The following is a 19,532-nucleotide window of genomic DNA, read 5'->3' on the forward strand; positions in this document are numbered from 1 at the left end:
TTTCCGTACCTCCCAGGGTCCAGCAGACTCGCTCCCAAGAGCTGAGAGAAATCTGCGGGAAATGGCGGGGTTGTGTCTGCGTGTTTACGACTGTCGGGGTCCGCCCGTCTCCCGTGCTACCTTCGGAAGGGAAGGAGCGCCGGGAGGGCGGCCGGGGGCAGCGCCACGTCGCACCTCCGGCCCGGGGAGGGAGCGGGGCGGGGGCGGCGGTGCCACCGCTGCGCTCTGGGCTGCGCAGCTCCGCGGCGGGCGGGGGGAGCCGGCGCCGGGGCTGCTCCTCCCCCGTCCCGTGTGGGAGCGCTTCATCCACGTTTGCAAGTTTGCAGCGGTGGGAGGAGGAGGAGGAGCGGGCGGGCCGGGGCGGGCGGCTTTTTCCCCTTCCCTCTTTTCCTTCCCTCCATTCCCTCCCTTCCCTCCATCCTTCCTTCCTCCCCTCCCCGCCGAGCGCGCCCTGCGGCTGCCCCGCTCGCTGCGCTCCATGGCGGGGTCGGCGGCCGTGCGGCGGCGAGGCCCGGGCTGCGGATCGCTGCTGCTGCTGCTGCCGGCGCTGCTGGAGAGCTGGGCGGCCTGCCAGGCGCCTCCGGTGCCCGCCGCCGAAATCCCTCCGGACGGTACCGAGCTCGGCGTCGAGCGGCGCTTCGTGCCCGAGAGCTGCCCGCGGGCCGTGCGCCCCGGAGACTTCGTGCGCTACCACTACCTCGGCGCCTTCCCCGACGGCACCCGCTTCGACTCCAGGTCTGGCACGAGCCCGCCTTTGGTTGGGTACTGTGGGAGGGAGAGGAGGGGAGCGGGAGGTGCTGTCCCCCACGAGGGTGGTTTTTTGTGGATGTGCAGAGATTGTGGCGCTGGGTGGAGGTTCGGTTCGGTTCCTCTGCTTTTCCCAGTAGTGCCCCGTGGGCGCTTTTGGGGTGACCAGTTGGAAGCAAGTCAGCGGCAGGATGGGCAGTGTCGTGCATGTGGGACCTACAGATCACCATGGGAAGATGCCTTTGAAATATGAAAGGCAGAGAGCTGGGATGTGACCGCTGGGGACGTGGGGCAAGACCTCTGTGGTGGCTGGGTCCAGTCCGCAGTAGTTTGCTTGCCCTCATGGATTCCTACCACGTTCTTTCAGCTGCTTCTCCAAGGCGCTGAGTGGAGCTTTTCTGCTCTAAGAGTGAAGACCGTAAGGTTATTCAGTTAGCCTTAGCCCGGTAAACAGGAGTGTATATGGTATCACCATCTCTCACAGTAGTGCTTTCCTGCCCGGTTCATTCTGTACATTTCCTATGTCTTCTCCAGGCTCGAACCTACTCGAATACGATTGGTTCTGAATCATTATCCTTGCCGGAAATATAGGAATTATTAGGCTGTACTTACATAGAATTTCTTGGATACTTTATCTTTGAATAAATGTGAACTATGTACAGTGAAATGCCTGGCTGCTTTCCTGCTGTTATTTTGGGATCAGGAAGCCTAAATAGTGGGATCAGGAGATTGTGAAGGATGCTGCTACTGCTGCCAGCTTATTTGTTTTTTCTTCATTCATTGCCACTGATCAAAGTATTATTTAGAAAGATAAAGCAAAATGTATTTTCAGTAATCCTGGTAATCTCCCTTGTGCTTCAAGGAAAATCTACAGCCCTAGGGAAATAACTGTCCTTCAAAGCTCAGTTCTCCCTCTGGAGCTGTCTGTAGTTACTATGCCAGTAGTGCCATGCAACCAGCACTTCTCTGACTAAAATGTGGGATGCGATATCTGGCACTTCAGCTGGTGTTGGTGCAGTTTCTGTGAAAAGGCTCAGTGCAGACAGTGGATCCATTGGCAGCTGACAGGTTTGGAACATAAGTCTTGGCTGTGGATGTGAAGACACACAAAGGCAGCATCCTCGTGGCTTATTTTATAAATATGTGACAATGGGAAAACTGGTCACATGTTCAAAAGTGTGTTTCTGATTGCTACTTGTGCATTGAGGGAGGGCACCTGGAGGGACTGCCCAGGTGCTGGCTCTCATTTTAGTTCCTTGTCATTTCGTTCTGAATTACTTGGGACAGGAACAGATTGGGCAGGCAGAACTGTACAGCATTTATCTCATTGGATCCTCTAAATATTAGTAGATAAGTAGTAATGGTGATAGTCTAGTCCAACTTGAATATTTTTGTGGCTGCCTTCATTTCAGATGGGTGCAAAATATCAGGTTTGTTCAGCTTGGGATATTTTTCTAGATGGCAGCTCATGCTGATGTACACTTTTGTTATTTACTATGATCTTTTTTAAGGCTGATGACAGTGTTTAATCATGTTCAGACATAGAAAAATAGGAGGATTTTGTCTGCTGTGGGTTAATGCAAGAAATATTCTGGAGTGTTTGTTCTAAAATCTTTGGTGTTCCCTACCTATAAGTGAAAGAGATTTAGTCAATTTATATAAAAACAAGCCCTTTTTCTTACCTGTTTTTGTTTGCTTGCTTGCTTTTTTTTTTTTTTTAAGGTTATGAGCATGCTTAGCAGCATCATTTTAATTGAACACTACTATGAAATCAGTCTAGAAAATACTCTAGATGTTGACCTAAGGGCAGTTTTGCTTTGTTCCTTCTTCAGCTCTTGAAAATATTCTTGAGTTTTAAAATTAATTTTCTGTATTTCCAAGGAGCAGGTAGCAATACTGCTCCTCAAGTTACCAGGCTGTTGACAAAGTCTTATTAATCATGACTATGTTACATAGTCACCATATTATTGCCATTAGTTGTTCTTTTTTTTTTTTTTTTTTGCCTCAGCATTGGCAGTTTTTATTTCAATGGCCATAAAATGATTTGCATTTAAAAGTCTGAATTTAGTTGCCTAGTCATCTACTATTAATTTGGTCAATTCCACTAATAGAAATAAATTTTGCTTGGTGCTAAGGAATCTGCAAAGTCAGTCCTGCAAAGCTGCATGGTCTGATCAGTGCTTTGTTCAGTTCTCTGCTTTGCATCAATGTTCTCTTAATTGTACATTTATTTTACTAAAAAGAAAGCTCTTCTGTTCTAAGTTCATCCCAGATGTATTGCCAAGCTTTGTCAATTGATACAAAATACCATTTTGGAGGGTTTCTTAGTACCTATTATATTACCAGTCTTAACATCTAAATTATGGTTTTGTGTGTATAATAGAATTTGTCAGGGCATAATTTAAATATTTTCCATCCTTTACTGTGAGTGGGAATATTACTGCAACTGAAAGTGAATGCTCAGTAATAGAGGGTTGTCTACTTTAAGAGAAATGTTTGTCAGAAAGGAAAAAAAAAAAAAGATGCAGCAAACAGAGAGTTCACTCAGTAAAATATTTGAGAGATTCAAGGCTGTGGGACTGTTGGGAGGCTCAGTATGTTGTGGAAGTGATGTGTACAGTCTTGGAAGGAAAGTTTGACATCATTTCCCTAGGGATGTCTTGCTACTGGCTGCTTTCCAAAATTTTAGCATGCAAAAGGCAAAAGGCGCTAGCCTTTTTTTTTTTCCCTCCCCCCGCCCCGGTCTGATTTATCTATATCTATATCTATATCTATATCTATATCTATATCTATATCTATATCTATATCTATATCTATATCTATATCTATATCTATATTAAAAAAAAAAGTCCTTGAAATTATAAAAGGTATTTGGGAAAATGGAAGTGGTAAAAGTTTAAAAATAGGCATGAGGCTTTTGAGATGCTTCTTGACATGTGTTTTTATATTGCTTCAAGAGGTTCAATAGCAGTAATTCAGGCACATCAAAGTGGGGTCATTGTGCAGATTTAAGGCGGCCGAATGAACCATGTAATACAGTGTTCTGCTGAGGTAACACTGCTGTTCTCCATCCTCTCTGGAAAACGGAGTCATTTAAGCATAATTTCTTTTACCTTTTGAATATTCATGTGTTATCACAGAGGAAAATAATTTGTTTCTTGATTCTTGGTTTGGCAAACCTGCCGTTTAAAACATGTCTCTGTGCTTTAAATGAGCGCTGTGAAAGTCTAGGAGAAAATAAACAACCTGTTGGCAAACCTCACAGCTACTACCTAAAACGCATCTTTTCTCTCTCCCTTTCTCCTACAGAGATTGGAAGTGTGATGTTTCACATTGTAAAGCTTTTAGGTCTTATATAATATTTTTGTGATGTTACTGACTGAAATCAATATGCCAAGATCCTACCGTGGGAGCAGTTATCCTTTCATATCTCATAACAGTGTTTAATTTTTCCTTTTCTTCCTTAATTTTCAAGTTCTGCTTTTAATGTTAGTGTGTCAGTTAGCTGTATGTAGTTCTGGCCTTCATGTGCCTGTAGTACACATTGCACTCTGCTAGAATGTGTTTCAGATAGGTGATGAGCAGTGAACAGAAGGAGAACTGTGTTGAAGTCTCAGGAACACCTTGGATTTGCCCTTTAGGAGCTCCATTAGGAGCTGATCCTTTAGGAGTGATAAAGCTATGCTAACGGGGCAAGAGGGAGACAAGGTGCAGTTAACTCCATCTCTTTCAAAAACAAAAACCCAAACAGTGGAAGGGGGTACAAATGAGCCACTAACATTTTTGCCTCATTTCCCCCCTTTAGTTATGACAGGGGATCCACGTTCAACGTGTTTGTGGGCAAAGGTCAGCTTATTGCTGGGATGGACCAAGCTCTGGTGGGCATGTGTGTGAACGAGCGCCGGTTTGTGAAGATTCCCCCTAAGCTTGCCTACGGAAGTGAAGGTGTCCGTAAGTACAGCACCGGGCCAGCTGCTTGGGTAGGGGATTCAACAGAGCAGAGAGGAAACGGAGCCACAGAAGAGAAGGATAGGAACTGCAAGTAGTGAATTTCTGGGAGGTTATCCCCTCTGTTCTTCAGAGGTGTTTGTTAAGCCTATAGCCTAAAGGAATCTCTCCAGACTCCCTCTGCATGCCGAAGGAGAGCAGTTTGCTGCAGAAGACTTTCAGGTCCTTCACTTCTGCTATGAAAGTTCACTATTTATTTATATCTACCTCCCTGTTAAATACTTAATTTAACCAAAATTATGGTTTGGCGTTGCAGTGCTGCACAAGTCTTGTCAGTTCCAAAAGTATCTTTGTTCTACAGCCTCAGAGTGGCAACAAATGCTAACTCAAGATAGTTTGCCTGATGGGCAGCTGTAGTAAGAGTTCATCTTGCCAGATTTCTTCCCCTGCCTAAATAGCTGCAGCAGTGGCAAGGGGTCAAGGAGTTGTAAGCACAACATGAGATAAGGTGTACATTATGCAGCTTTTTTAGGGTATCTATGGATTGGTTCCTTTTCGCTGATACCTTGTGTAAAAAGGGAAAGAAAACTGTGTGTATTGTTTTGCTTTTGCAGCTGGTGTGATACCCCCCAATGCTGTGCTCCATTTCGACGTGCTCCTGATAGATCTGTGGAACTCGGAGGACGAAGTGCAGGTTCAGACTTACTTCAAACCTGATAAGTGTCCTCGGACAGTGCAGGTGTCTGACTTTGTACGGTACCATTACAATGGAACATTCTTGGATGGGACCCTGTTTGATTCAAGGTATGCAGCTGGGTTGTGTGTCTTTGTGTTTTTAATAGGTATCTCAGCATCATTTGCTCCCCTTTTACCTGTGTAACAATTAATGCTAACTGCCGAGAAACACAGGAAATGACATCTGGCATTGGATGTGTTAGCAATTTTTTCAGGGATTATAGGATAGCAGTACTGACTCGAACCAATAAAACTGTCCATTATTTCTTCATGGGCATTGCCAATCCAGATGCTTTTTTAAATTTTAAATTTTGTTTCCTCTATGTATATTACTATTTATTGAAGTCAGTTAAAAGTCTCTATAACCAGTACAGCTGTTCAGATTAGACACAAGTTTTGTAAACTTAGCAGGGTTTATAATGAAAGTGAGCCACTAACACTTTCTTACTGAGATTTTATGTGTACAGCATCTGTGCTTCAGTAGAACCCAGTGGAAAATGATGCTTTAGTAACAGATGCCTGAGAACCACTTTCCAAAGCCTCTGTGAGGTTCCTGACATAGCTAAGCACTCTGGAAAACTTCCCAGCCAGCCCTTGGCAAATGAAGGACTGATGCTTTTGGACTACCAAGTTGTGAGCTACCCTGTGCAGAGTATGTGGATTTAAAGGTTAATATCATTTTTTCCTGTGCCAGTCTGACATTTGGTTGTGATTTTTTTCTTTCTCATGTTTAGCCATAATCGGATGCGAACTTATGATACCTATGTGGGGATTGGATGGCTGATCCCTGGTATGGACCAGGGTCTCTTGGGAATGTGCGTAGGGGAGAAGCGCATTATCACCATACCACCTTTCCTGGCGTATGGAGAGGATGGAGATGGTAAAAGTTTTTCTTTTAGTTGTTGCTCTTTTTTTTTCAATCCCAAGTCATGCATATTTTAAAACAAATTTTCTGTGTTTTAAATTTATGGGCATCATTATTACCCTGTTCAGAAAGACACTACTTAACAGACATATTGTTGATACAACTGTAGTATTTATATACTAAAATTATATTTCAGTCAGGGAATATAATCTGTGATTGTCTAGTGGCACCAAACACTTGAAGACAGGTGACTATATAATCCTTTCAGACTGCCACAGAAAGCAGAAAAATTGTGAGAAAAAATGTTAAATGTATTTTTAATTCCAGATTTTTTTTTAGCAAATGCTCTAGTGATAACTATAAAATAGATTGTCTTGTGAGACTGTGCAGCCTGCAGATCATACTTAGATGTCCCCATGTTAAATAATGGGGCATTTAGGTGTAGTTTGTGACTTTACTTTATATTCTTTCTCTGCTCTGGTGTTTAAGGATGTGTCTGTCCCCTTCTGTGGCTTCATTACCATTAACTGTGAGGCTGAAGAGGCCTTTGTTTTCAGTGAGGCAGTGCCATCACTCTGGGAATAGAAGGAAATTGTTCAGTTGGAGAATTCAGTGAAAAAAAAACCCGAACCAAAAAATGACTGACTAGAAGCAAATTTGCAGAAAGACCTGGATAAATTAGAGGACTGGGCAATCACCAGCCATATGAAATTAAACAAACTGGATTCTGCACCTGGGATGGGGCAACCCTGGTTGTGTACACAGACTGGGGAATGAGAGGCTGGAGAGCAGCACCATGGGAAGGCACCTGTGGCTCCCGGTCAATGGCAAGTTCAGCAAAAGTCAGCGGTGCCCTGCAGCCAGGAGGACCAACCTGGGGGGAGTCAGGCACAGCATGGCCAACCGGGCAAGGGAGGGGATTGTCCTGCTCTGCTCTGCTCTGCACTGGTGTGGCCTCACCTCAAGGACTGGGGGCAGTTTGGGGTGCTAGAATATAAGAAAGACATTAAGCTATTGGAGAGGGTCCAAAGGAGAGCAGTGATGATGATAAAGGGGCTTGAGGGGAAGCTGTGCAAAAAGCAGTTGAGGTCACTTGGTCTGTTCATCCTGGAGAAGACTGAGGGGAGACCTCACTGCAGTCTGCAGCTTCCCCATGAGGAGAAGAGGAGGGTAGGCACTGATCTCTGGTGACAAGTGATGGAACCTCTGAAGTTGTGTCAGAGGAGGTTTAGATTGGATATTAGGAAGAGGTTCCTCACTCAGAGAGTGGCTGGGCACTGGAACAGGCTCCCCAGGGAAGTGGTCACAGCACTGAGCCTGACAGAATTCAAGAAATGTTTGGGCAATGCTCTCAGGCCCATGGTGTGACTCCTGGGGTGTCCCGTGCAGGGCTAGGAGTTGGACTGATAATTTTAGTGAGTCCCTTCCAACTCAAATAATCTATGATTCTGATTTATTTTGGAAGTGGAGGTGCTTGATATTTGGCAGTACATTACGTTTCTTCAACAAACGTGTTTAATCTTCTGCTAGGACACCTGCTGTTTCTTACCAATTTTCTGCTCTAACACTTTTGTAGGTAAGGAAATCCCTGGCCAAGCTTCCCTTGTGTTTGATGTGGTTTTGCTGGATCTGCATAACCCCAAGGATGGTATTGCTATTGAGAACCAGCTCGTGCCTGAGTCTTGTGAGCGGAGAAGCCAGACAGGAGACTTTCTGCGATACCATTACAACGGCACACTTTTGGATGGCACATTATTTGATTCCAGGTAAGCAAAACATTTAACCCTACAGACTGCATTTCCAGTTTGACTGCTCTCTCATGTCCATAATATGCTTAAACACAGTTCTCTGCTTTTCCTTCCTTTTTGAAAATTTTAAGTGGACTTGGAGTCTTTTTAAAAGACTCATAGAAAACTTTTCCATGTGGGAAGGAAAAGAGCTCTTTTGTACCATGTCATTGTCACAGACGCCATCTAGGGGTAGTGGCCCACCCAGTGAAGCCAAGTGCTTTAGGCACACAAACCTGAAGACTCTGCCCCATAGGGTTTATCTGCCAAAAAGGTAATACCATGGAAGTGAGAGAAAATGATTATGATTCCATTTTATGTCCTGAGAATTGTGAGTCAGTGTGCTGTTGGCTAGTTTATCATATTAATACTTGGAATTGTGAGTCAGCTTGCTAGTGGCTAGTGTGAGGTTTATCATATTTATACTTGGAAATTGTTTGCATTTTGAAGGGTGATGTCTTTCAAGACTGAATTATGGGATTTCAGAATTCAATCAGAGGGGTTTTCTGTGATAAAGGAAGAGGGGTTACTGTGACAGTAAGTTCAAAATTCTATGGGAACATGAGCCTCATGTACAGAATCATATGAATAATACCCTTGTAGATTTCTGTGACTTTGGTTGCTTTTAGTGGAACAGTGCTTTAATATCCCACTCCAGCTTTCAGAACAGCTGGCTAAAAGGAAGTGAGAGTGTGCCAATGTAAAATGTTTTACAAAATAAGCTCAGAGAAAAATGTTTAGCACTACTGCAGTAGCCATCTCTGTAGACCTTGATTTACAATTTGTGAAAGCTTTTAAGTTAATAACTCAAAGCTTATCCACATTGTACCTATTTCTCTTTTTTGAGATATGAGTATCTTCCATAGTAACTAATCAATTTTTGAAAATAGCTGTAGTATTTATATGAGGGTTGCTGTCAAGAAATAGTAATAAATGCTTTGTAGACAGCAGCCTCTACATCATTCTGAAGTGCTGAGGGTTGTTAGCTTGTTCACTAAAACATGGTTTCCTGATCTCCTGCAGAATTCATAAATGAAGAAATAGAGCAGCTAACAATAGGTATTGAAAACCCTGGAGCTATCCAGGACAAAGTTTCTCACTGGTACAGGGAACATGCCAAAAGCTCTGCAAATGGCTGGGGTTGAGAGCTCTAATAATATTTTCCTTTGCCTTTTTACTCTGAAATATTCGGCTGCAGAACTGCCCTGGGCAGCTAAGCCAAGGCTGTCTGGACTTAGAGCAGTTGAATAAACCTCAGAATTACATCAGGGCCTGGTCTTGTACTGGTTTAGTTCTTTCCTAGAGCTGCCTTGTAAAGATGAATTAAAACCTTTCTGCCTTCTCCCTCTTGGGCTGTGCCTTTGTGTAACATGCCTTGAAGAAAGGCAGAATACAGTCATAGCCGTGTAAGAAACTTCATTTTTGTTGTAGCCTTGTTTTATTCTGTCGTGAGGTGTTGAAGCAGGTCCTTCAGCCTGTGTGTTAAGTGGCTGGCTTAAGTGTTGATATGGTTTTGTTGTCACGACTCATTTTAATGTTGAGCATCCTAGGAGAACCTATTTATCCCACTTGCTCCTTCTGGTAGTTGAACTACATAGCTGTGGTTGCAAAATGAGGTAGTCTGCAGGGTGTCTCATGAAAATAAAGCACTTATCAACCATAGCTAGTTGATAAGTGCTTATTAAAGTAGTGTCAGGGCAGAGGAAATTTTAAAGGAGTAAACCATTTTTTTTCAGTTTCTTGTCAAAACCTGATTTCTGTTTAATTTGAAAGACATAAATGAGTGTGATTTTTCTTTCTAGATACAGGAGAAATGAATTTGCAGATTTGCTGGCTGTTCACTAGCCAAAGTCTCACTGCTGGGTAATCAGTGACCCGTGTGTCACTGACTGATGAAACCTGGTGGCCTGGATTCATGGAACATAGTTCCTTTGTGCCTCCCTGGTGCTGGTTAATGACTGTGTGTTTGACCTTAACTGGTTTAAGAATTGTGTTGCAGAGCTATTGCAAGAGCCCATGTTCTCTTGAGTACACCTGACACTGCTGAAATGCAAATATTTCAAATATTTTCCTTAGTTATTTCCGAAACCGTACATATGACACCTACGTTGGGAAAGGTTATGTGATTGCTGGAATGGATGAAGGTTTGCTAGGTGTCTGCACTGGTGAAAAAAGAAGAATAATAATCCCCCCTCATCTTGGATATGGAGAAGAAGGGAGAGGTGAGCTTGGCTTTGCATTCAAGTCTTCTGTAGTTAAGCCTTTATTGCTTAGTCAAAATGTGTGTATTTTCATTTTTCTGACATTTGAAAGGCTTATGAATTAGTTCATTATTTTGTGGACATCAAACTGACAAGACCACATTGAGAATTTGCAGGATTATTTTGATTAGGTAAATAGGTAGGACAATAAAATACAGAGCAGTCTCACATGTAACTGGTAGCCTGAACTCATTTGGGTAATTGGTGTTTCAGGCACACTGGTACTTGGATGCCAAGAGTTCTGCAGTGTGAGATCTTCTTTCCTGCATGTCTTAAACTCTATCCTGAGGGAGTTCATCATGCAAAGTTTTCTTCCCCATTCCTTCCACAGCACAGATTTTGTGGACTTCTAAGTGACCTCTGTAAATGGTGGATGCATGTAACAACAGTGAAGTAACTGTGTATATGTAACATACAATTAACATTTCTTTGGGAAAACTCATTGCTATCTAAACAGATTCCTGGGAGAGGCTGAATGTGATAACCCTTCTAGGTGATCACAGCGTTGTGGCTGCTGTTTCAAGAAGTGCCTCCTGGGATGTTACTTGGATAAGTTGTTTAGAAAAAAAGCTTTTCTTCTGGGAATGCAAGCTCTGTGCTGCAGATTTAGACTCCTTTACTGACAAACCCCAATCCTAGGCCTGGATGTGTTTTGTTAATCCTGGTAATACACATAATCCTGGGAAGAGAGGAAAGAAGTTGCCTGCTTTTAGGATGTTTTAAGGAGCTGTGGCCTTTTACATATAATGACGTTTCTTGAAGCATGAGAAGTTCTTGAGAATTTTGATGATCAATATTGAATTGGTACATGAAGCACAAATGAGTTATTTAGGATAGTCAGAGGAAATACATGGTTATAGCTTCATTTGTGCATAATCTTAAAATTCAGGGTAACAAAAGTTTTCCCTTCCCCATTGAACTGAGTGCATGCTTAGTGCTTTCCCACTGGAGGCAGCTTGCATCTGTCACATCCTTTAATTCTGAATGGGAAGAGCAAAATGACTCAGTAGCAGGCACAGCAGGAATGCATATTCCTACAGGGTGCAGTACCTGGACATCATCTGCCATTTCTTTCTCTATTTGTCTAATGTGCTTCCTGTTTAGGAAAGATTCCAGGATCTGCAGTGCTGGTCTTTGACATCCACGTGGTGGACTTCCACAACCCCTCGGATTCGGTCAGCATCACTGTTCACTACAAACCTTCCAACTGCACTGTGCTGAGCAAGAAGGGGGATTACCTGAAATACCACTACAATGCTTCGCTCCTGGATGGAACCCTGCTGGACTCCACGTAGGTATCTGAGTGACCTGGTGAGGAGAATACTCCCAGCAGCAGTGAAGGCAGGAATGAATTCCCTGCAAAGCAAGCTAGCAGGGAATAAAGAATTAATTTTTTTTTTAAACTGAATATTTATGTCGAATGTATTTTTCTCTTTATGGCTGCCTGCCAAAGGTGCATAGGAGGAGGAGAATTTAAAGACAATCTGTCATAGCATAATGAGAGAACCAAGAACTAAAATGATGTAGGAGTGTATTGGAGAAGAGCGTAAACAGTATGTGTGGAGTGATGAAACTTGTTGCGTGGCATTCTGTTTAAATGGGCCAGTTCAGGTGTCTGGGTGAGTCATGCCAGGGCAACACAGGTCTCACATAAATGAATAAACCTGGACAGGTTTATTCAGTTTCTTGGGTAGGATTTGTGCTCTGTACTGTTTCAGTGCTCCTGAGAGAGGTCTGGTAGGGCTACTTGTGGTCTTGTTAAAGATACCTTCAGTGTGGTTTATAGTAAATGCTCACCTGTCATGTCTGTAGCACACATTGCTGCTCCTGTATTGTACTGTGGCTTTAAGTGTCAGCATGGAGAAACTATCAGGGGCCTTGATTGTAACTGTGAGAATATTATTCCTTTTCCTCCTCTCTCTTGGCAGTAGATTTATGAGGGAAGCAAAAGATTACTCCAGTCTGTCTCCTGTAGCACTGAAGTGAGCCTGGCAAACAGCTACAAGAGTATTTCTGTTAGCTTCCTTTTCTTTTTGCCTTAATCTTTTGAATAGTGCAAGTCATCCAAACAATATTTTATTTTTTGGAAGGGAAGTTGGGAAAAGCTATTTTTAACCAGGTTATAATTAACACAGGAAGTAGCTCATAAGTTTCACAGTGTACACAATAGCTCGCAGAGCTGAAAAGCTGCCTTAATTTGGAGCACGTGGTGCAGCGCTGTAGGCAAGGATGTATACAAGTGATGTGTTTGGATTCAAAACAGTTTATATGTCATGAATGCTCAATTTCCATTTTGTAGCAGGAACCAAGGGATGTCGAGACCATCTTACTCACAGCAGTTTTTAGAGAATGAAAGATCGTGAATCTTGTGCTCCTAATTTTAAGGCTGACCTCTTAGCCACTGAATTGTTTTCTTTCCAAATAATGCTCTGTTGTACAAGCATGTCCTGCAGAGACACAGCCAAGCCAAATAACCAAAGAAAGGCAACCAATAGAATAAAGAGCCTTAACGCTGCACACTCTGCCTTTGGAATCACAATATATGTTTGACTTTTGGGCTTTTAACTGGTGATAATTTCTAGCTTTAGAAATGAGCCACAGGCAGCAAGGTATAATTCAAAATTTAATATGGTTAAATTGCAGTAGTAGTAGTCGTCATTCGTGTTAATAGCTACTACATTATAGTGACTGATTACATTAAAGAGATGGCTGATCCATGAGAATGCACTCAGATCCCTCTATGGAGTTGGTGCTCCTGGGATGAATGTACATCTGGAATTCTTACATCTGCTGAAAAGTCCAATTACAGCAGTTAAAAACATGTGAAAGGCAAAAGCCCTTATTTCAAGATAAAATACCTTGGGGTTGTAATTGGCACGATTAATGATTTTAATTGGATTTTATCCAAGAAGCCTATAATTTTAGTGCCAGAGGACATGTCAGCAGCAGAGACTTGTCTGTTTGGTGCTGGCTGTTACTTGAGAACAATTTCAGGTAACTGTTTGGTAGAATAAAGCATTAAGTTAATTTTTGGCAATAACAGGACACTACTAGAAACTGCTACTTCTGTGGTAATTTTGAACAACAGAAATTTTTTATGTTGATGTTTTTCTTTTTTTTCATTTTTCCTTCCTTTCCAGACACAGCCTTGGCAAGACCTACAACATAGTTCTGGGATCTGGTCAGGTGGTGTTGGGGATGGACATGGGCCTTCAGGACATGTGTGTCGGGGAACGACGGACAGTCATTATCCCACCTCACCTCGGTTATGGAGAAGATGGAGTTGGTGAGTGCACATCCACTTAGCATCTCTAGAGTGACTGAAACACAGACATGCATGTTTTATTAGCTGCCTGAATGGGGTTTTTTTAGAGGTTTTTCATGTCCTTATTTTAGGCACTCCCCCTCCTCCCTGTTCCCCAGTGGACATGCTGTCTGTGTTGCATTTCAAGTCATGCTGTTGCTGTGGCCAACAGAAAGACCATCTGAGTACAAAAGGGAGCACGTGCCCCTAGTAATGTTGCTTTGTCAGAACAGAAAGCTCCAGGCAGTCTGGTGTTGCAGAGGGATGCAAACACTATTTTCCATGACAGGGAGTTGGGTGCTTGTGTTTGGACATGCGGGGTTATTCAGGAGACAGAGCCGTAGGGGACTGGTGAGCCCTAATATGTTAGGAAATTCAGAAGATAGATAAACTGAGTGTAAGATGTGAAACAGTGTATTGGTGCAATTAAAACTCCAACACAAATACATTTGGAGGTAGCTTTAGGGCGTTAAGGCTTATCAATTTTTAATGATGTAGACAGCAGTAATAAAAGGAATGATATAGAAGTGACAAGAACTTTTATGTCCAGGTACGTTGTTTCTGGTCTTGCTGGTTAAAAGGTTTGAGGGGAAGGAGTCTATCATGAGATCACCAAGATCACCAAATTCTGATATGTATGGAAACAGTTGCATAAGTTGCTGGGTTCTCTGAATAGCTCCAGAACAGTTTGTAGTTTATAAAGACTGTCAGGCATCACGTGCAGAGCTTAACGGAGAATTAATTTGTGTTAAGAGATAAGAATGCTTTTCCACTTGTACCCGTCTTCTGTGAAAAAATTAAGAGTTTAATATATATACAATGTTTTATACAAGATTTTATCTATTATGCATTATATATAATTGCATAGCTCTATGTAATAAATTGAAAATTTCCTCATAACATGAAAAGTCTGCTGTGTAAAATACCTGTCGTAAGTATTTGCCATTGTTCAGGGTACATTTGATACACGTTCTGAAACATTGTATGATTTGTTACTGTGTTGGTATATACCCAGCTATCTGAAGAAATTGCTTGTTTGCAGTCTCTTGCAAGCAGATTAGAGGTGAGCTTGAGTTTTCTTTTTCAACACTAAATTAAACTCCTTCCATGGTTTCCCTGAGCCCAAGCTTTTGAGTCTCACAGCAGTATGCTGGTACACAGTGTATTGGCAAGATACAGGAAAATGGATTATTCCCACAAGTTTAGTTTTTGAAAGTAAAAAAAAAAAAGGATCCATTTTGAATCATGGACTTATAGAATAGTTTGGATTGGAAGGGACCTTAAAGATCAGCTAGTTCCAACCCCCCTGCCATGGGCAGACACCTTCCACTAGAACAGGTTGCTCAGGGCCCCATCCCAACCTGGCCTTGAACATTCCTAGGAATGGGGCATCCATGCTTCTGTGGGCAATTTGTTCCAGTGCCTCAAGTTTTATTATTAAAGGTTCCTTTTATGATCACCCTTGGTGATCAGGAAGATTTGATGGGCTAGGGATCACACTAGAGAAGTGCCTTTTGGAGCAGGAAGATAAATTTAATTGTGGATTAAAAGGAACTATCCCCTTCAATGTAAGTGAGGATAAATACCCCTCTTTTCCATTTCTTGTGACAGAAGGAGAAGTGCCTGGTAGTGCTGTATTGGTTTTTGACATCGAACTGCTGGAATTGGTGTCCGGCTTGCCTGAAGGATACATGTTTGTATGGAATGGGGAAGTCTCTCCCAACCTTTTTGAAGAAATAGACCAAAATCATGATGGAGAGGTTCTTTTGGAGGAGGTAAGCTGAGATGATGTAATTACCTACAGTGGTTTTCTTCTACCACAATCAATGCCGATGTTGAAGGATGGAGTCTTTCCTCATTTTCTTCTCTTCTTCTGGAATAGTGTTTGTCATCAAGGGAACAGGAAGGCAAGGTATCAGCTAAAACATGGCTATTCAGCTTTTGAGTTAAAAGGACTGTAGGAATGGTCATACTGCATAAGATCATTTTTTGTTGTGGTTTCCTTGGTCAGCAACAAATCCTTAGGACATAAGTGTAAGAGGCAGAGCTGGTATCCAAAATTCCTTTGCTGTGTCAGCTTTCTTGGTGTCTGTCTCAGTGTTAATTGGCAGTTTGTGGTGAATTCTTGAGCCAAAGCTGAGCCTGCAGCATCCAGGAACTGTCTGATCTCTTCTGGAGCCTGGCAGTGCCAGTGGCCACTCCTGACACTTGTGAATTGTGTGCTGTGCAGTCAAAGTTCTTCCCCTTGTTTCCTTTAAAATATGCATTGTGAGGATGTCATTGCGTGCCCCAGTTGAAAGCCACTTTTGCCACAGCACCTCTGATAACATAAACCTCTGTGAGATGTTCCTCTGCTTTTTTTTTAAACTCAAATTCTATTTTTTTTATTCTCTTCTGAAGTCTTCTTTGTCATTTTTCTCTATCCTTCTGTTTTGTCTTTTCTTCTTTGTCCCTTCTTTTCTCCCTGGAGTGGTGCTGCCTGCAATGCTCACAGGGCATGCTGTGGTCCTGTGGAACAGCATGAAATGCCTTTGAAGATTTAAAAACTAATATGGTAAAATCAAATTCGTGTTTTCCCTTTTCCTACCACTTTCTTCCACCTCTTTGTTTTCCTTCAGTCTCCATCTTCTCTCTTATGTTTAGCTCCACATCTGTCCTTGCAGAGAAGAAAAAAGCTTTTACTGGTTTAGAGAAAGAGGTAGGGTGAGGCTATTGCTGTCCACATCAGCAATCATCCTTGTGTGTTGCTCCCTCTAAGATGCAGGTAGGTTTCTGCTTTACAGTGAGCTTCATGTATTGCCATGCAAAATTACTGCCCTCCATCTGTACAGAGCTGTTCCTATGTCCAGCTGTCCAACCCATCTTCCTCCTAAATTATGAAAAAGAAGTTTTCTTGTCATGGGTCCAAAACCCACTGGAATGAGTGAGGAAATCTCTGCTGAGCTCTGCAAAGGGTGATTTAACCTCATGTGTCTGTTCTAATTAGTCCAGTTTGGGTGGTAAACTTTATAGGGTAGTAACAGTGTCCTCTGTACACTTAATAAGTAGTAAAATGCTGGATACTCTTCATTTTCAAATATCCTTTTCACTGTGAGCTGTTTTCTTCTCCTTTTTCCCCCCTTTTAGTTTTCAGAGTACATCCAAACTCAAGTTGATACTGGCAAGGGAAAATTAGCTCCTGGCTTTGATTTTGAGAAGATTGTTAAAAATATGTTCACCAATCAAGACCGGGATGGAAATGGTAAAGTTACTGCTGCAGAATTCAAGTTGAAAGATCAGGAGGCCAAAGAGGAGCACGATGAACTGTAAAGATAAGAAAAAATCCAAGAATCCTGAGCTGACCTGCTGTTCAAACGTATACCAGAAGGAGTTTTGGCAAGCGTGGTTCTGGAAGGATAGCCCTCGGATAGCCTGTGTCTGCCTCTGCCTGGGTGTGGGTAGGCTGTTAAAATAGGAAGAGATTTTCAGTTGGAATTGTTAGGTATATCTGAAAAAAGTGTTAAGTGCCTCAAGGTGGGATGTATAGACAGGTAAGGAGTGTCCTGCTGTATGTGGTGCCGTGAACCACGTGTGTGTGTGGGGTCTGCTTTTATGCTAAAGATCCAGAGTTCTCATTGAACAATTCATGGTCAGTTGGGTAGATGGTAGAGAGAAAACCTACCAAGTGCTTTTAAAAGAGTTTTAAAAAAACCTTCTGTATCAGAAATATTTGTGTAGGAAAATGAACCAAAATATTCCCCGTAGCAATAACCTGTAAAAGTTGTCAGCTGTTGATCCCAGTTCCTTTCAGAAGACATGAGAACTCTTCCCAGTAAATGAACAAACTCACATGAATTTTTGCCAGCAGAAAATCTAATTTGCAAATTGCAGAAACGTGGCTGCGCCATTGCAAAATTTACATAAGCTGTGAGTTAAATGAAACAGACCTAGAATTGATACTGTGTATGTGTTGGGTTTTTACCTCATGGAATAAAAGCTTCCTACCATCTGTACTGTGCTGAATTAGTAACCTTGACTCTTGCTGGCCAGTGTTCCCATCAGTCATTCCAAAACCTTTCTAGTTGCAACCTTATTTATAGTTTTGTTAGACATTAAATATTAACATACAGGGTCCAAATGCTGTCATAAATACTGGACACAGTTGGTTTTGTGTTGGGATTCTGTCTCCTATTTTGGGAATTGATAGATTAAGAAGTAAGTACTTCGAGTTTAAGCAGCAGAGCAGTCTGCAGTGGCAAACAAACAGACAGACAGTGATAGAATCAAGAAACAAACCCATCTGTTTGTGTGTCCTAACGTTCTGGCCCAGCCCTCAACACAAAGTCAGCCCTGGGTATGCTACTCAGATTCTGTGCCTGAGGCAGTCACACCCGTTAGCTTGACAAATGCAGCAGAGCTGCTCTGTACTAAATACACCAAACAGACCCATTTTCTGGAAGGCCCTGGGATCCCCCTCAGTACACAGCATGCCAAGAGCACAAACACATAGGGTGAGACACTGTCAAGGAAGAGTAGGCAGGGAGTTGTGTTTCCATTATAAGCTTTGTGTCTAGTTTCTTGCTTTCCTTGATCTGTACATGTGGGATGTAAGCTCCCTGAGATGCTCTTTATAAAAACTGGTATTTCAGTTGGATGAGAACATTTTGTATTGGTTTCTAATGCAGTTCTTATAAAAAGTGCAGTGAAATATTTTTTTGAGTTTGATACCATAAATGTTGGATAACTGATCTTTTTGTTAAATAAAATATTGATCAACTATTACTTTTAAAGTTTCTTTTCTTTTTCTGGAGTTTTGTTGGGTTGGGACCATGAGTTGAAGCAGATACCCTTCCTGCAGCTCTCTTCTCTTGTACACAGCAGGCTTACCCTGAACATGTTCAATACTGCTATTAATGTTCAGAAAAGAATATTCAAATTATTGATTTGAATAATTGAGTAATATTGAATTCAATTCTACATCTGGTATAAAATCACCCATTAATCAATGATTCAAATATTGAATAATATTTGAATCATTGATTAATGGGTGATTTTATACCAGATGTTGAAGTTGTGGCTATCAGGGACAGGCACTTCCATTCCAAAGTTTGGGTCCAGAATGGCTCCTTACCATCTTGTGAAAGCAGCTCTCTCAGCAGACTGTTTTTCCCTTTTGCTTTACTTGGAAGCAGGTTGCTCACTTTTTGCTGTGGCTCAGATGCAGTCCCTTCTGTGTGCTGACAAAGCTGAGAGAAGGAGTGGGAAGCAAGTTGTGATTGGAGTACTGCCAGAAGCAGAATTCAGTGTGGAAACAGCTCCTTACTCTGTTCTCATATGTGCCCCCAAAAAACGAAGTCTGTCTTGTGGATATCCCCCCTCCTTTTGGGGGGATGGAACTCTATGGTCTTTAAGGTCCCTTCCAACCCAAAATACTCTGTGGTATCCTGAATTGTTTTGTCCGAGAAAACCTTAGTGAATGAACCCCATTTTTCTGCATGGAAGATTATTCCAGATGGATCCCAGGAGATGAGCCGAAGAGTTCCTGGTAAACCAGGATAACAGAGCTGTCCTCCAGGGCAGATGCAGGAGAAAGAGCAGCACTGAACTGCTGTCAATTGGTGATCCCAAAAATTGCTGTGCTGTGTTTTTTTGGAAGTGCTTGTCAGTGATGGGATAGCAGGGATGACTTTACCAGTGCCTCTGGCTAGGGTAAGTACATCTGAAATTCTCATGTCATTGCTCCTTAGGCAAACATGGCTCATGATCCATCTAAAGATGTTTTTCCTTCAAGAGGAAGTCTTTGTTGCCTCCTCACCTCATCCCTCCAAGCTTGCAGGTTGCCATTTTAGAAATAAGAATGCAGCTTTGGGGAAAATCAGAGAATATATGGAAAAACTTGCTATAAA

The 19,532-nt window shown here is 42.3% G+C and overlaps 1 protein-coding gene across 1 annotated transcript; it reads left to right on the plus strand.

Moving 5' to 3' along the window:
* The first annotated feature begins 370 nt into the window (after positions 1-370).
* On the plus strand, positions 371-18,408 carry FKBP9 (FKBP prolyl isomerase 9). Its single transcript, XM_059848458.1, has 10 exons — positions 371-735; positions 4,553-4,698; positions 5,310-5,499; positions 6,165-6,310; positions 7,872-8,061; positions 10,159-10,304; positions 11,448-11,634; positions 13,484-13,629; positions 15,259-15,422; positions 16,774-18,408. Exons 1-10 carry the CDS (start codon positions 479-481, stop codon positions 16,954-16,956), a joined length of 1,755 nt encoding a protein of 584 aa, XP_059704441.1. The 5' UTR covers positions 371-478; the 3' UTR covers positions 16,957-18,408.
* Positions 18,409-19,532: the final 1,124 nt, after the last annotated feature.

This window comes from Haemorhous mexicanus, chromosome 1 (assembly GCF_027477595.1).
Source record: "Haemorhous mexicanus isolate bHaeMex1 chromosome 1, bHaeMex1.pri, whole genome shotgun sequence".
In the NCBI taxonomy this organism is placed as follows: domain Eukaryota; kingdom Metazoa; phylum Chordata; class Aves; order Passeriformes; family Fringillidae; genus Haemorhous; species Haemorhous mexicanus.

What these genes read in the sequence shown, in the direction of transcription:
- FKBP9 (XM_059848458.1), top strand. Translation starts at nt 479, where the DNA reads ATGGCGGGGTCGGCGGCCGTGCGGCGGCGAGGCCCGGGCTGCGGATCG. An exon ending in GTATGGAGAGGATGGAGATG is followed by an intron (nt 6,311 to 7,871) that starts GTAAAAGTTTTT and finishes ACACTTTTGTAG; the next exon opens with GTAAGGAAATCCCTGGCCAA. An exon ending in GAGAGGTTCTTTTGGAGGAG is followed by an intron (nt 15,423 to 16,773) that starts GTAAGCTGAGAT and finishes CCCCCCTTTTAG; the next exon opens with TTTTCAGAGTACATCCAAAC.